General features: G+C 40.9%; 1 protein-coding gene across 4 annotated transcripts in view; it reads right to left on the bottom strand.

Annotated features, from left to right (window-relative positions):
- Nucleotides 1-1,686: 1,686 nt before the first annotated feature.
- Nucleotides 1,687-16,641, bottom strand: part of GEMIN8 (gem nuclear organelle associated protein 8) — a 28,604-nt gene continuing 13,649 nt past the window's right edge. For all 4 annotated transcript variants that reach the window (XM_064708192.1, XM_064708220.1, XM_064708210.1 and 1 more), the window contains one exon: nucleotides 1,687-3,692. In XM_064708192.1, coding sequence (XP_064564262.1) covers nucleotides 3,442-3,692 — 251 coding nt within the window. In that variant the 3' untranslated portion in view covers nucleotides 1,687-3,441. The remainder of the gene's footprint in view (nucleotides 3,693-16,641) is intronic.

Raw genomic sequence — 16,641 nt, 5'->3', positions numbered from 1 at the left:
TGAGACCCCTGTCAAAAAGGATGAATACCTACCTGTAATGTTGATTGAGAAAATGATGCTCATCAAAAGGGCTGAATCTCTTCTCTGTACACACAGGCACACTGAGCTGTCAGCTGCTGTATGGGGAAAAAATTCTAAAAGAACAAGAGCCCTTGACAACGTCACCATAAAAGTAAGCAATTTTTCTTTCAGTAGGAAACAGGTCATTGCTTCATTTCTATAAAAAATAAATTGCTTCATTTCTATGTTACATTTATATCACACCAATTCTGAAAGGGATTTTTTGCTCATTCCTTTTAACAAGGCTTTTAGTAGAAAAGACCTATTACATTTTTCTCCTATCTTAAAAGCATCTTCAACCAATCACACACTCTTCTCCTGAAAATAAGGCTGATTTGTTTGTAACAAATGAGGAAACCAGTTTTTGAAATGAAGACTGACTGGATGACAATTTTTGACTTCAGAGTATAATAATCCTTGTACTGGAGCTGGGAAAAGCTCATGAGAAACAGTACCACCAGCAAGTGAAGAATTCCCTTTGGGCAGGACTACACCAAGAGCTGGCATAACTGAAAGCAAAGGTGCAACCTTCTGGAGAAGGAGGAATCAAGTCTGCAGCACCACAGCTGCATTCTAGTCAAGGAACATTGTGTCTTTGGGCAAAAAAGGTGCACATGTTCCCATGACTGAGGACTGCAGCAGAATACATGTGTGCAAGAAAGGTGAATGTTACAGATGACTGAAGTGGCATTTCTGAGTTGCTACTGCGTTTCCTCCATGATCACATGCTTTTATGTGAGGTATTTATCAGAAATGCAAAACAACATGAAAGATAGAGTAAAAGAACTGCAACACAGAATTTCCGAGTTCTGCTGAATATCCAGCAAAATGGGACATCCAGGGGTAGTTGGCCAGATGTCCCCTTTTGCAGGCCCATCCCCTGCAATGAGATTATTTAGCAGCAACTTTTAAATCTGCAGTAGGGTATTTCAGGAGTTAGTACATAGCTCCTAAGGAACAATTCATCCAGTTCTCTCTCCTTCTAACCTCATAGCATATTTAAGCATATTAAACCCTCTTAAAAATACTTAAAAGAACCAAAGGCAAGGTAATTTCCTTTATATATTTCTTTTTATAGATTTATTTTACATTTTATGTGAAGTAGGAAAGGAATTCAATGTTTGTCTTGTATGAGGTCTCCACAAATACTTTTTGAGACCAGAATTTCTGCTTCTGCTAGCAGAACCAGTTGGATAAAGAATCAACCACAGCAAGAACTGGAAATTGTATTGAAAAGTAAGAACAGCCCAGTCCTACTTCACCCATTCTTCCTTTTTTTTCTGAACTGAACTGCACAGGGAAAACACCATCACCACACTGGAAACATTTCAAATAGGAACAGAGAAATTTATGCATGTTAATCTGTGACAGGGTTTTCCCCCAGTGGATACAGCAACCCTCCCATTCATTTTGCACCACACCATGCATGTGTGGTATTGCCTGACATTGCTGTGAAAGTTCTGTCAACACTCCTTGTGCTTCTCCATATGTTAAAACCACTCCTGCTCTAAGTTCAATCTTCCTTAAACAATACAGCAGCTAAAAGAAAGCTTTACCATCTAAGAACTGAAGTGTTTTAAGTATGGAAGTTTGTTTATATAAAAAAAATAAAAGTAATTTACAAGGTGTTAAGAAGAAAATTTATTTCATCAAAGGAAGGAAACCCAAACAAAACACTGAATTTTTGACAAAACCCACCAAAAACAAGAGTGACAACAAATGCAGAACTGTTAATAATCCTTTTCTCTCTCCTGTCTCACTGAAGTTTTTCAGATTAATCACACCAGAAGTAAGTCTTGGAAACTGGAGGCTTTTTCATTTCAGTGTTCAGTTTAACTTCATCTGTGAAAGATGTGGAACTGACATGGAAATTCTGCTTTGAAAAAACAGTAACTACTACTGAAAGCAAAGATATTCCAAACTGCACTGCAGATTTGTTTTGTTGCAGCTGGCTGCTGCAGAGGGCACAGCAACTGCTGAGTGCATTACAAACTACACATGCCACAGAGAAACTCTGGACACTCAGTCAGCATGAACTGAAGTTAAAATTTTACTTGTAACCTTCCTCTGTTGCCAGGAAGGCAGATGAGTGTGTCACTATGAAACCAGCAGACGATTCCTGTGCCCTGGCATGGAAATGCAGCAATGTCACAAACTACTGCCCTTCAATCCACAATGATATTTATCAGCAGAGTCCTTTTAAGCATTCAGGGCACCATTTTCTAAGGAGCCACAGGTTTTGAGGGGCCAGTTCAGCCTCATTTACACAAACCACCAGTGTGTCTCACTCTGTGTGGCAAGCATAACTGGCCCAAAGTAAAGAGTGACAGAAGCAGAACCAAAACAGCTAGTGCAGATGGATGAGCACACACAGAGGCACATCTCTGTGCAGATGGATGAAAACACATCTACTTGCTTCTGTTTAAATTTTGTGCACGTCCTATGCACTTGGCCAGTGGAAACCTGCACCTAAAACAGACATAGAGCCCACAGGGTTACCTGGCTTCCACAGCTCTGTAAACATTGGTCAGATATAGTCTATCACTCTAATAAGCCTTCTTTAAACTTCAAGCAAAAATCACTGTAGGCACTGGCTCCAATAGCACTGTGTCCTCTTAAGTTTCTCTTCTGCTAAACACATCTCTAACAGACAGGACCACATCAGGCTTCTGCCCGATCCTCCCACCCCTTCATTAAAACATTTTTCTATATAATGTTGCTTTAGAGTCAAACTCCTGCCAGACAAGTATCAGTCTGGAAGAAAAACTTCCTGCTTTATTATAAACCTTTGAAAAAGAATTCCAATGTCTGGGCTATGGTAATTTGATAAGTTGTATCTTGGCCAGTGGGCTCCTGATTCTCAAAAAAATCCAAGATTAGCAGACATAACACTTCAAGCTATGCTGTGTGAAACAAGATCCTAATACTACTATGTTAAATAAGACTAGAAAATGTGATCACTCAAATTCCTAAACAGGAAGAGCAGACAATTTGTAGTCTTTCTCTTCTCTGCATTGCTTTAAGTTTTGCCAGTTCACTGGGTATGGACATTGTTATGTTTCTTGCATGTGTGGTCAAGGCAAGTGGGTATCAAATGGTTGAATTTTAGACATGTTTGATATTCCTGTCCCTCCTATTACTACTTGACAATTGTATGTGTGTTGAATGTGAACATCACTGACAGACACTGTAAAAGACAAAAAAGGCCAAAGAAATACATACTGCCCTTGCCAGACTCTCCCTCAAAGTTCAAAACCAAACTTGCAGTTTGTTCTTTCAGCAGCCCAGCCTGAGGCACCTGACCCTGTAGCACTGGTGTGATTTATCTTTTACTTATTTCTGGTGTGATTAATCTGCCACGTCAGAGCACAGTGCAGGTACTCACAGCTTAAGGGGAATAATGGGCCAGTATTTGGGCTGCTTTCTGTCACAGTTCCTATCAAAGATGAGCTGCATGGCAGCCTCCATTGCCTGGATTTTGGCAGCTTCAGCCCCATACAGCTTCTTCATTTCTGCCATGCGCCTCTCCCCAGGCCGTTCTGTGGGCGGCTCCACTGACCGCTCCACCCTCCAGTGCAGGTCCTGATCAGCCTCCACGTAGGGGTCCTCAGCTTCCAGCTGCTGCTGCCTCCCTAGACAAATAAACCATAAGAGATGTAAACTACTGGGCTGTCAAACAATCATGCTTTATTTTAACTTTAAAAATATTATATATTCATATTTTAGCTGGGTCTAAAAGGAAAAAATCCACATGTTCTAGGCTGCAGCTGCACTCATTTTCCATAAAGAAATTCCTACTAAATATGATGATAAAGTCAGGCTGGAATAAATGGGGAGAAATGAAGAAGATCCTGGAACTGAATCCTTAATGTGTAGGAAACCTCTGTATTAGTACTACTAAGCAAAAATCAACATTGCTCCATTTCTCCCCAAAACACACATGGCCCTGAAAAAACTCAAACAACAAAACAACAAAAACCCAAAACACAACCCCCCTCTCCCTCCCAAGAAAACTGAAACAACTCCACCAAAAAATCCCAAACCACTCCCCATATCAAAAAAATCAAACAAAAAGGAGAGTTGTTTCCAAAATAATGACTTAGCAGCTGAGAAAGGAAACAATGCACAGGACAATGCAACTTTAGCTGAATGATAGCCAAGAGAAAATGTAATCAGTTACTACTCTGTGAAAATGAACAAATGGGTCTGTCACGTCAGCCATTAAGTGCATTCAATGAAACACAGCTGTAAGCATCATGTTTAGATAAACTGTCCAAACTCAGCCTTTCTCAAGACTTGCAAAGTTCAAAGATGGCAGCCTTACTCTCTTGCTTTGAAAACAAACACAACACCACCAGCATAAAGCATGCATCACGTCTTTTAGAGAGGATTTAAAACAATTCAAGAGGTGAAACATTTGGACCATTTTGTCAACAAAAATGCTGTGGTAAGCCTGACTGGAAGGAAGAACTTGGTTGTGGCATGTCCAAATTTACTTCTGCTTCCTGGGTACTGCTCTGCTGAAAGAAACAATGCTGTGTGCAGTTAAAACATCAGAGTGCTCCACAAAACTCCCCTCTTATGGGGGCATCTCTACAGGAGAGAGAAAATCACCCAACAGCTGAACTCCTCAATAACAAATGAGCACCCTCAAAACCGTGTAACAGGCACAATTCACTACTGATGACAGCAGTCAGGATTTTTTGAACATCAAAAAGGAGAGAGTGTCCACAGGTCAGGATGCATTGGCCACACACAAGACATGCTTCTCTCAGGGTTTGGTGCCATGTACTTCTTCTCTCTTTCACCCTAACACAGAGATTTAGCTTCCACAACACACATGACATCTGCAAACTCTAACCCAAAGTTAAATATCCTGACATTTGTGTGTCAAACATCTGCAGTTTATTTTTATACTGGAAAGTACTGTACCAAGCAGCCAAGTGACTGTCAGCCTTCCTAAAGGAATTATCCCCTGAACACCATTCACAGAAAACAGATATTTTAAACAATACGATTAGAAACTTCAATTTTGGGATCTGTTTGTGCTACAGACACAGAAAGCTTTTGTCCTGTCATGTGAAACACCATTTGTATTGGTCATAGAAGGGCTTGAGGAGTTATTGGCCATCTATTCCAGAAAGCCATTTCTGTGATTTTGCTTTAAGGGCACACCCCTGCATTAGGCTGCACTGCCAGAATTCACAAAGAAATATACATTAGAATCCATATGTGTTTTTGGAAGAGTCAGATTTATTTGGTGTTGGGCCATTTTAACCAGAAGGTCTGAATTAAAGAAACTAACATTACCTACAGAGAGCTCAGCACAGTATAGCACCCAGGCTATACCCTGCATCCCACTGAAACCAAGCTCCTGGGACACCACGCTGCCCACAACTGCACAGCATGCTTTTAAGCACAAACTTCATGCACATTACATTGAATAGTTTTAGACTGATAAAACCAAACAAGACTGTGCTGGCAAACCAATGTCTCCCAATGTAGATTACACAGGAAAACTGGCAAGGCAATGAATTGGACCCATATTTGTTAACTCTCTTGGGACACTAGATAATTCCTGGTACTTCTGTATTGCCCAGGGAAATTTTTAATTCTTCAGTTTCATAACTGTATGCTAGAGACAGCTGCTTCCTCTCTTGTTTACTGTAGAATGCTGTCTGATAGCTCACTGCACATGCTGATCCTTAAGAAAAAAATTTCTCTGAAGATAGATAATGAATTCTTCTGTTTGGAAATTAAATGGATCTCTAGCAGAAGCTTCATGATGGATGAGTGGATTACAGTTTAGTGTGCATCAATTTCCATTTCTCAACACAGAGTAGTTCATAAATCTGTAGATCCTAATTGTAACAATCAAAATAATAATACCAATTTAAATTCCATTTTCAGAATTACCTGATGTATGTCTAGAGTGTTTTACTTTACACTAATCAGATTTAGTGCCTGTAACTTTCTAGCTTTATTTCTGCTATTCCATAGCTACTGGTTCAAAAAGTCCCAGAGTGATTGTATTACAGAGTTTTAGACACATAAATCAGGTCTAGAATCCAGGCAGAGGCTCAGGACAGAAATGTGCTATAAGGACCCACATTCTTTTGCACCAAAAGCTGGATTTGAGCACAGAACATGACAGCTGTTGCTGGTAATACCACTGCAGCTGTGGGGAATACACTGCAGTTTCAAATCAGTTATCTGTGCAAAGATACCACTGGAACAAACTCCAGTCATAGACAGAATCACAGAATGGCTTGGGCTACAAGGGGCCTTAAAAATCATCTGATTCCAACCCTCCTGCCACAGGAAGGGACAGTGTCCCCTAGATCAAGTTGCTCAGAGCCCCATCCAGTCTGGCCTTGAGCACTGCCAGGGATGGGACAACCACAGCTTCTCTGGGCAACCTGTTCCAGTGTTTCACCACCCTCACAGTAGGCAGCATTATTTGCTTTTATAGACTATCAAGGAATGAAGTCATGAAACTAAATGGGCATGTAAACTACTGCTTTTCCAAAAACAATATTTCCAAAAATAGACATAAGGAATAGATAACAGAGAAAGTATTGTCCTGTTGAGATGCACACTAAACTTTCTTTGGTGGGGCAAGGGCTGGGAAGTTGAAGTGCTGTAATTTCCAGCAGTCTGGATTCTATCCATTACCTCAGAGTTTAGTTTAAAAACAATACAAAGCAGTACAACTTGAGCTAAATGTACAACTACCTCTTCATCAAAAAGCTGACAACTAGAATCTGACGATGGAAATACAAACAAAATTATAAGCTGTCTATAACCACAAGCCTATGGAGACAACCAGAATTTCTCTGAAGCAAGCAACACATCCTCATCCACAAAGCAGATAGCATGGTTATCAAAATATTAATTCTCAGTCTGCAGCAACAAAGTCCCCAGCTCACTCTCAGATCAGTTTCACATTCCAAATTCTCAAGTCATTGGGCTGCCAAGTTATAAATGTAAAACAAGTAATTTTTACACAATTCTAAGTAGTTCCTCCTTCTACTTCATACAGACTAAAATAAACATGCTTTCTTTTACAGCATTCATCTTCAACTACTGGCAAGCTTCCCCCAATCAAGGAACAGTATTTTGCAAATGTTGACAAGGCAGGCAGCTGCAGTGGTGGATGATTCCTGCACAAAGGAAAAGCATTGCTGACGTTTTCCCAGTTGGCCAGTTCCATTTCTTTTCTAAGATGCTCTTTCTCTCTCTTCAAGCTCTCTCCAAAATTAACTTATTCCTACCAAGTTCAGCTCTGCTGGGAAGTCATCATTACCTGGACAAAACCAGCGGGGGCATCTTTTTCAAAAAACAGTAAGTAGACCTCTTTAATCACAAAGAAAAAAGGTCCAGCTGTGTCATGCATCCAGTGTCCTGGGTTACCCAAAAGGTTATTGTATTCCACATCTATCTGTGCCCAGAATGGGAAGTGTGTCTTTAAGACGCTGGATCTGGAAATGGAGCCTTGGGGCCAGCAGGTTCTGGCCATTTTGAAGTTGGGGTTGTGCAGGCAGAGCTCTCTCTTGCCTGTGGCTCTTGCTTTTTCCTTTCACTCTTGCAGGCAGACAGCTGAGGCAGCAATGGTGGCAGCTCCCCTGTGGTTTTCTTCTGGGGTTTTTTTCACAAGGCAGGAGGGTGTTCAGCCACGTACATGAGAGCAGGGCTCCATCACACAGAACAGCGACTTGGGAAGACAAACGTCATTACTCCAAATGTCCCCCCTTCTTCCCCCCACTTTATACACTGAGCAGGATGCCAGATGGTCTGGAACATTCCTTTGGTCAGTTGGGGTCACCTGCCCTGGCTGTGTCTCCTCCCAACCAACCATTCACCATCAAGGTCCTCACAAGCATGGCAGCAGGAAAAGCACAAAAGGCCTTGGCTGTGTGTAAGCCCTGCTCAGCAATAACAAAAACATTTCTATATTATCAACCCTGTATTGAGTGCAGATTCAAAACACTGCCCCAAACCAGTCATGTAAAGGAAATAAATTCTATCCCAGTCAAAACCAGCACATGTACCTAACTCATGCTACACTCCTGGGCCATCATTAGTAATTCTAGGCCTTATGAAAGAAAGTTTCAGATTACTGTTTCTCCCTTCACCACTTCTCCCACTTTTTATGAATGACTTTTAAAAAGTGAACAAATACAGACAACTACCCCCATGCTCTGGAACTGCCAGAAGAGTACACTAACTACTGTATTAGCCATTCACTGCATTTGGGCCTTCATATGCACACAAATGACCTCTTACTTACTTTCAGCAAGACTATGACCTAAGACATAAGCTATTTCCCCCCTAGGTCCTTAGAAACTCAGATGCCTTGTTTCTCTTATTTTATAAAAGGGAAAACATCTCACACTTTTTGTAAGTTTGACCCACTTTACATTTCTTTCTTTGTAATATCCTTTGAGAAGCTTAAGCAGTAATAATAAAAAAATTCATGTCCAGAACTTATCCTCTTCTTATTAAAAGAAAAACAAAAAACAAAAAACCCAGCTAAATAAACCAAGGAAAAGAAACAACTTCAAAACCAAAACCCAAATAAATTTCCTTATTTAGGAAGAAGTCTCCATGGAGAGACTTTGCAACATTAAAAGGAGATAGAAGTAGGAAGGGTAATTATCTATGTCAGATTTTAAATGAAAGATTCATACCCAGCATTGTGTGGTTTCTTGTACCATTTTTAGCTCTTGGTATTTATACATCCAACCCTCAGCTCACTGCAGCCAGTGATAACAATTCCATTCGACAACATTTCTTAACAGACATTCTTCCCCCCCACAGGTCTGTAGGTGCCCACACTCAGCAGGCTGCCCTGTGCTGCCTCACACAATGGTAGGTGTGCTAAGGGACCAAGGGCTTGCTCCTCCCAAGTGCTAAATGCCATTACTGACTTTCAGTTGCTTGCTGAAAGTCAGTAATGGCATTACTGACTTAGTTAGCACATTATTTTTCAAGGGAATATTGCACCTTCTCCAGTCTTGGTGTGTTTTTAATTTTCCATGATTTCAGACTGTGTGTTCACATAGTTGTCTGCTTATTTGAAATGATAAATTATTTTCTGCTACTGCTGTGTGTTCTCTTAGTGAGCTTTTCATCTTAAATGCTACCTGAGCTGATCTTGAGCAGCCCACACTAACAGTTAAAACCACTACCCATTTCTACTGATTAGAAACTCCTAGTTCTCTCTTTGAATGCCACTTCCCACGAGCCTATCTGCTGTGCTAAGTGTTCTGCCCACACAGGTTTCTCCATGCAAAATGCCAGCTTCTTCATCTTCCTAGAAAAGATAAATACCTTCACCATAAACCTACATAAGAATTTTTTGATGTGATAGAATCAGACCATTTTATTGTACCCATACTTGCATGAACTGGGTGTAACATGGGAAAAATCAAAATCTTAGCCTCAAGGAATTCCACCAAAACAGGGATTTAAATCAGGATTTGTACACAGGATATTCAAGGAGTTTAATTTCTGCAGAGCTTTGGATTTCCACAGGGCTGGAATCTCAAGTACTACTCTTCATCAAGAGCAAAGTTTTGCAGAACAAGTTTCCATCAGTGGGAGTCTACAAGATACAAACAACTGTGACTTACCCCCACATCTGTAAAGATAAAATATTCCTGGTAGCTAAAACCAGCGTGGTCCTGCTTGCTGGCAGGTTACTATGGAACACTAAGTAACTTACTGAAATGGTGGAAACATACTGAAAGAGAATGATGATTTTATAGCAGAATGTACAAGCCTTGTTCTAGCTGTAAGCTGGCTTGGGGAAAACAGACTTCTTTTGAAACTTCTTAAATTTAAAACTTTGTGCTTCAAAAGATGTGACAAAGGAATTCCCCATGATGCCACATAACTTTCCCCTACCCTTTTTTTGGAGAAGTCTGATCTCCAAGGACAGCTCGGCCCTACCTTACTATGCAAACATTCTCACCAATACAGAAAAATCAAATGCTGTAGTTGACTGGAAAACACTAATTCAGAATAAAAATTACTTTTGGTGGGAGTTATTGCCTGCAATGTTAAGCTTTCAGTCATGACAATCATGAAAAAGAACTACCAAAAATCCTGAGGATACTAAAACCCCAAATATCTACACTGACAAAATTTCCGTTTGCTAGTTGAGGAAAGAATGAGTGAAAAGAAATGGACTATTTCATCACATATATCTACAAGCAATGCAATATTCTCAAGAAAAAGGAAAACATTCCCCAATAGGCTTTGAAGTAAGAGCAGATGTGATTCCTTGGCAAGCCTGTGGCAGCTTGAAACCATGGCTCCATGAAACACTTCCTCAGCTACAAAACCTACTTATGCAATTTCTGCTCTTCCGCCTTAGCTGAGTGCTCCAGCTCCCAGGTCCCTCATGCTACAATTGTGTAAGGGACAACACAAAGAATCCTACAAAAAACAAACAACCCCCCCAAGCAAACAAAACTTCAACACATTATATTTAGTTCTAGAACAGTTCAGTGCCCTGGAAACTCCAGAGCAGGAGCAAATGTCTAGGAAGAAGAATTGCTTAGCCTGGCTTTGGCACCAAGATGTGTTTACTGAAGCACAGCCCAAGAGAAACCTATTGCTCAGAACAGGAAATAATCTCAGGTAAGAGAGTGTACTCCCTCAGACACAGTTGTAACAGGCTGTCTAAACAGACAGGAAGCAGATTTTGCACATCTGACACACTCCAATACCTCTTTCACTGTAATCCAATTTTTCTACACAGCTTAAAGAGGACAGCTCTGTAGAAACAGGGCAAAATTACTTACCAGGACAGAAAATGGAGAAAAATTACCTTTGAAATAAAAATTAATAGAAACCAAGGAACTAAGATTAGAACTAAGGTGATCCACTTTCAGGTTTGGTACTTAATGGTATGTGTCACTCTCAAGTTAATTAACCACATGCCTCACTGTAAATAATCTGTAAAATTAATCTAATACTTTAAAGAATTAATTATCTCTTATTATTTTGTTATTTGGGTTAAGCAACTGGCACAAAGTTATACAGCTAACTGGAGAATAAAGAAGCCGATTTTTATTTTAGAAATAAGATTAAAAACCAAGGATTGTTCTGTGGTCTCCAAAACAAACTGCCAAGGATCCTACACAGAAACAATAAAAGCCTTCATGCCCATGTTTACATTAGCACTAGGCTACACTGGTTGCTGCCCAACTAAACATCAAATCACCTTTATTTTCTTCTATTACTTTCCACAATAAAACCCCTAAAAAGGAGTATTGTTAGTCCAACCAGAAAATGCACTGAAACAATTAAACCTCATGAATATGAAACAATCACTGAGTCAATGGAATCTCAAGTGAAAGCCTGCTCTAGAATTTGATTGCACTAAATGTAATTCACAATCAGGGATTTGTTGATGAAGGTGAGAAAACTCCGAGGTGAGCCCTGTGCAGCCAGGGGTCCGCAGCACACCAGAGGCACCAAGGTGTCTGTGCCCTGGTGCCATCTGACACAATCAAACTGATAGCAAGTTGCTGAACGACCGCTGCTAAGAAATTAGAACAGGATCAGGCACTGGCAGCTGCCTCTAGTAAGGATCAAGTCTACTTCAATAAGATTAAATACAGACCAGCTGACTCTGCACTCCCATCCCCCAAAACAACTCCAATCTGTCACTGATGGCAACAATGCTGACACCAGACAAAGACAACACTGCTGGAGTAAACAGAAGGATTACCTAAATCTATATATAACTATGTCTTCACATACATTTATGGCACAGTCTGAGGAGACTGAACAAGGAAATGTTAAAATTTAAAAGTGCTACTTTAAAAGCAAACCAGAACACAGAAGAAACATGAGTTTCACCATAGTTTTTAATGTGTGCCCTGAATGGAAATTAAACACATGCTCTTGGAAGAACATGTTTCACAATGCACCGAGCTGCTAGACAGCTAAATAATACTGAGTTGGGTACTTTCAGGAAAAAAAGAAAGGAAATAGTCTGTGTCAGTTTTCTAGATCAAACTCACTCATTTGAACTTCACACTGAAATTTCTTTCTTGACTCCAGACACACTACAGTGCTGAATTCAAGTTTGGTTTATTGCTTGATATGAGAGAGCATTTTTATCAAAAACACTTGAAAAACATTTTGGAGACCAACCTGCAGCCACGTTTGTGGCTGATTTTCTGGGAGGAAGTATAGTCAAGGCTATGAATTGACCTTTCAGTTAACTGGCAGGTCCAAAATTCAGTATTACCACAGACATGCAGAATTAAATAACAAGGTCTAATCCAGAGAAAATTAATTTCAGCAAGTAAATACGCATTTTCTCCATGTTGCTAGTAAACTATGTGTGCTGCCTGACCAAGCATTTGGAAAGAGACATTTGGAAAAAGGGTCAAACTAAAGGAACTGGTGAAACATATTACAGTTTTTGGAAGGAAGGGTTGAAGGGTAACTTTGGAAATATAAGTTTACCTCTGACCTTCTGAATTTCTCATTGCTCACTTCAGCACTCTAGTAAATTAAATGAAATATACTTGAACTCATGAGGGCAACTGCTATGCCCAGTATTAAAAACACAACAAAAAACATTGGGGACATATGCCAGAAGAAACCTGCAGATGTGCATCCATTGTACCTTCCACAAAATGGGAATGTTTGACTTCAAAAGTAGTTCTAGGATTTGGTGCTGGAGCACAAACCTGAGCTCTCTTCTGTAAGAGAGACAGCTGGCATCCCACTTGTCAGAAAGTTAAGTTGTACTTAGCACTTGTGAGCTTTCTGTCTCCTCTCTGTCACTTCAAGGGGATAATTCCTACATTAAGTATTTCAGTGACTTGATGAAGACTTTACACAAGGAGAGCCACCAGACTAAAAGCCCCAGTCTGACAGCCTGCTCATGACAGAGGTCAGTACCTAATGCCAAGGGAAGGATGCAAAAGCAGAGAATGCAAATGTTTTCATGTCACCAGCATCACCTAGTGAGAAATGGAGAGATCAGAAAAATGCAGATGCTTCTCCAAAGCCAGCCAGCTGCTCTGCAATCTACCACCTCAACACCTCCTCCATCAGCATGTTGTACGTGATGCAATCTTCACAGTCTGGACACTTCTACATTTACCAGTGGCCAAAAATCCCAAGGAAATGACAACTGATGAATTTTAGAGTGATTCTGCCAACACTCTGTTCAGCAACCACATCAAAAACTGCAGACCTTCTAGAAATCAAGGTATTCTGCAATCCTCGTACAAAGTGAGAACAGCAGCATTGGTTTCAGCATTTGAACAACCACAGAAAAATTGAGGCCCAGCACGCTCTTTGGAGACCTACATTCCTTTCTACAACTTCTGTGAACACAGAGCTGACTTTTAGAGCAACAATCACTTCAGCAACTACAAATGAAATGAAACCCAGGAGATTCTTATCCAGCTCAATGTGAATGATAACACTCAATGGTGTAACACCCATGTTAATTATTTCAATAAAAATATCCATTTAGTATTTAGCCTTCACTTTTTAACTTTATCTCCATGATTTCAGTGTATCAGAGCAGTGATCTGACAAATTCAGACATGTGTCCTTGAAATACTGTGGGAAATTTCAATAGTCACATAAACAGCTTTGGGTACTCTGGAGGCCAGCAACAATTGTAATAATGATGAACAGCTGGATTGCTCTGTACTGAGTACTTCATAGGTTCCAGCACAAGTGTTTCTCAGTATGATGCTATATCAACCTTCTCTATTTCTCTGAGCAACAGGGAAGTGCTATCACCCCTGTGCTAAAGGTCTACATAAACAGGAAATTGACACAAATTCCTAGAGCAGAAGGTGTTCTAGATTCTTTGGAATGAGCTTCACAGCAGATGACATCACACAATGGCATAGGTGCTCACCCCTGTCACTGGAAAAGACAAGAGGGACAATGTTCCCTTGTATCCTCAGGGTTCAAGATGCATCATCCTTTGGGTATAAATGACTAGCTTTTTTCTTCCTGGCAGGCATGTGGAAGACAAAGACTGTCATATGGGATATTTGTTGCTGAATTCTACCTACATTGAAAGCTTTTGTGGATCTAGTCACAACTGGCACACCCAAGGCTGTGATGGAAGTCTGTACAGGCCACCCAAGTCTGAGATGGGTGGCCTAACAAACTCTGCCTGCCTCTCTCACTTGATGTTTAGCATCCAAGGAAATGAGTTTTGAAAAGACCCAGGCACATGGAAGTCTCTGAACTGTCCGTTTCTGCCATGCCAGCACCCACATTTCCCTAATGACAAAAGATGTGAACTCCATCTGGATATTTCTGATAAAAGTGAGGCACTGTGAGAGATGCTGCAAAGCAAATGGTGCCTCTCAAGTCTTGGCACTAACAACACCCCACTAAAATTAGCCAGGGTAAATTTACCTGTCTCCAAGCAAATCTGTCTGTATAGGGGATCTGCTTTATAACAGAGACACCTAAAATGTGTTACACTCAAGGTATTTTGCTGCCATGCTCTGTTGCAGCTTCTGAGCAGACTTTGCACATCATGAGTGTAGAAAGAAGACATCATCATTACATCCATTTCTACCTTGCTCTCTGGCATTTGCTTTTCACTATTACTCCAGTGCTGGAAACCCTGAAACTTTAAACATTCTTTCTAAACAAAAGCTCCCCCAGTAGATACCAAAATAGCTTGTGTTAGAAAATACTTCATAATGCACAATATCACTGGCCACTTACAAGGTTGAAAGTGTCACACTAAAGGCAGAGGAATTCAGATTTATCAGCAGAGAACTGAGACACAGCTCTTCCCTAAGATCATTTAGAGATCCAGAAATGCTGCATGTGACACCCAGATGGAACCAGTAATCAAGGAATTTTAGGGAAAAGTGCATCAACTGTGAAAACAGACTGCCCAAGCTGAGTGATTAGCACAGAGATGCTTTTATGCCACTTTTCCCTAGAGCTGTGTCTGTCAGCATGGTCTCACCTGCTCTTTTCCACAGCAGCTGCAGCTGCTTTAACAGCCTTCCCTGCAAGGACAAAGAATGAAGAGGAGACTCGAGGAGCCACTCAGAGCAGCTGCAGATGCTAATGGAATAACCAAGCAGGCAAACCTGCCTTCAAAAAACTACCAGCACCAGTTCTGAGGGTAAGTAGTGTCTGCATCTTCCCACACCAAACCGTTCCCATATGAAGCAATCTTCTATAACAGCATTCTGAAAGGAACAAGACTGGGGAAGGATTCCTTGCTGCCCATGTGGCCTCAGCCCTGGAGCCCACCTGTCAGTTCTTTGCCAAAACTTTGCAGAACCCAAGTGTGTCACAGCAGTACCTTCAATCCTTGGAAACCTGATGGACACAAAACAGGCACTGACACTCTGTATTATCTAAAACTGAATCACGACATGTATTTTCTTTGCAAAGAGAAAGTTCCAGTGGCTGATCCATCAGAGCGAGGTACTGACCAGGGATCCTTCTGTAACCAATTAACTAGCAAAACCAGGTATCAAATAGATCTCAGATGGTGAGGAACAAAGCTGCTGAGAGGAGCAATGACCTGTCTCTCCTGTTTTTATTCATGTATCCTCAAGACAAGTCCAGTCAGAAGGAATTTTACTGCGTCACAAGATTACCAGACTTCTCTTACTGAGTTAAGAATAACTTAGGGATAAGAGCTTCCTGGGAGAAAGAGTCGCTTAAATTCAGTATTTGTTCAGCAAAGGTGCTGTCAATGAGATGCATTTTGGTCATAGGGATGACATCTAAGTTAACTGTTAAGCAAAAGTCTATAAAGAACACTTAGATCAGATTGTTCAGTATTCTAGCACTTGAGGCTTTCTTCCTGGTGAGGTCCTCAAAACCTCTTATAAAGACGAATAAGCTGAACCTCTCAAAAGCCCCCTAGTGTATGTACTGTCTCACTACAATAACAGGAACACAGGCAGACAAATAAAGGATGACAACTTCAAACACAGGTTTCTGAAGTTTAATCTATGTTCATATAAAGACAGCATTCTTCATTTCCATCAAATTTAAGAGGAAGCAGAGGTGTTGAACATCTTGGCATTCCTCTTAAAGCAGCATCTACACTACAGTCACACTGAACCACATGAGCTTCTTTTCCCACACTCCCAGCTATAAACCTGCTGTAACTCAAATACCAGCACTCCACAGTATGCTTAGATAAACTATGATCAGTACAGCCACTGGCAGACAGGGAACTGGCATTCCAGGCCCCACCTCCACCCAGCTGTCCTGGCTGCACCCATGGGAGCTGGGTCCACAGAAGGCCCAGATGCCACCTAGGAGCTGAAGCCTGGGGCATCCCTTAGCAGAAAGCAAGAAGCCTGGCCTTGCTCTTGTGTACTGTCAGGAGTTGCCAACACTGTCAAACAGACTCAGCCTGAGCCACATACACATAGGAAAGACTTTATATATAAATTTCTAGGTACATGTATTAACTCTGCAACTGTCCAGAGCACACAGCTCAGTTTCCTCAGCAGTACCTTGAGCTTTCCAATGTCTCTCTTCCATTACTTCCAGCAGCAGCAAGCCATAGGTACACAGAGCAAAGATACA

Source organism: Zonotrichia leucophrys, chromosome 1, assembly GCF_028769735.1.
Source record: "Zonotrichia leucophrys gambelii isolate GWCS_2022_RI chromosome 1, RI_Zleu_2.0, whole genome shotgun sequence".
Taxonomy (NCBI): Eukaryota; Metazoa; Chordata; class Aves; order Passeriformes; family Passerellidae; genus Zonotrichia; species Zonotrichia leucophrys.
The sequence above is the reverse complement of the archived record's forward strand: the minus strand, read 5'-3'. Positions and strand labels throughout refer to the sequence as shown.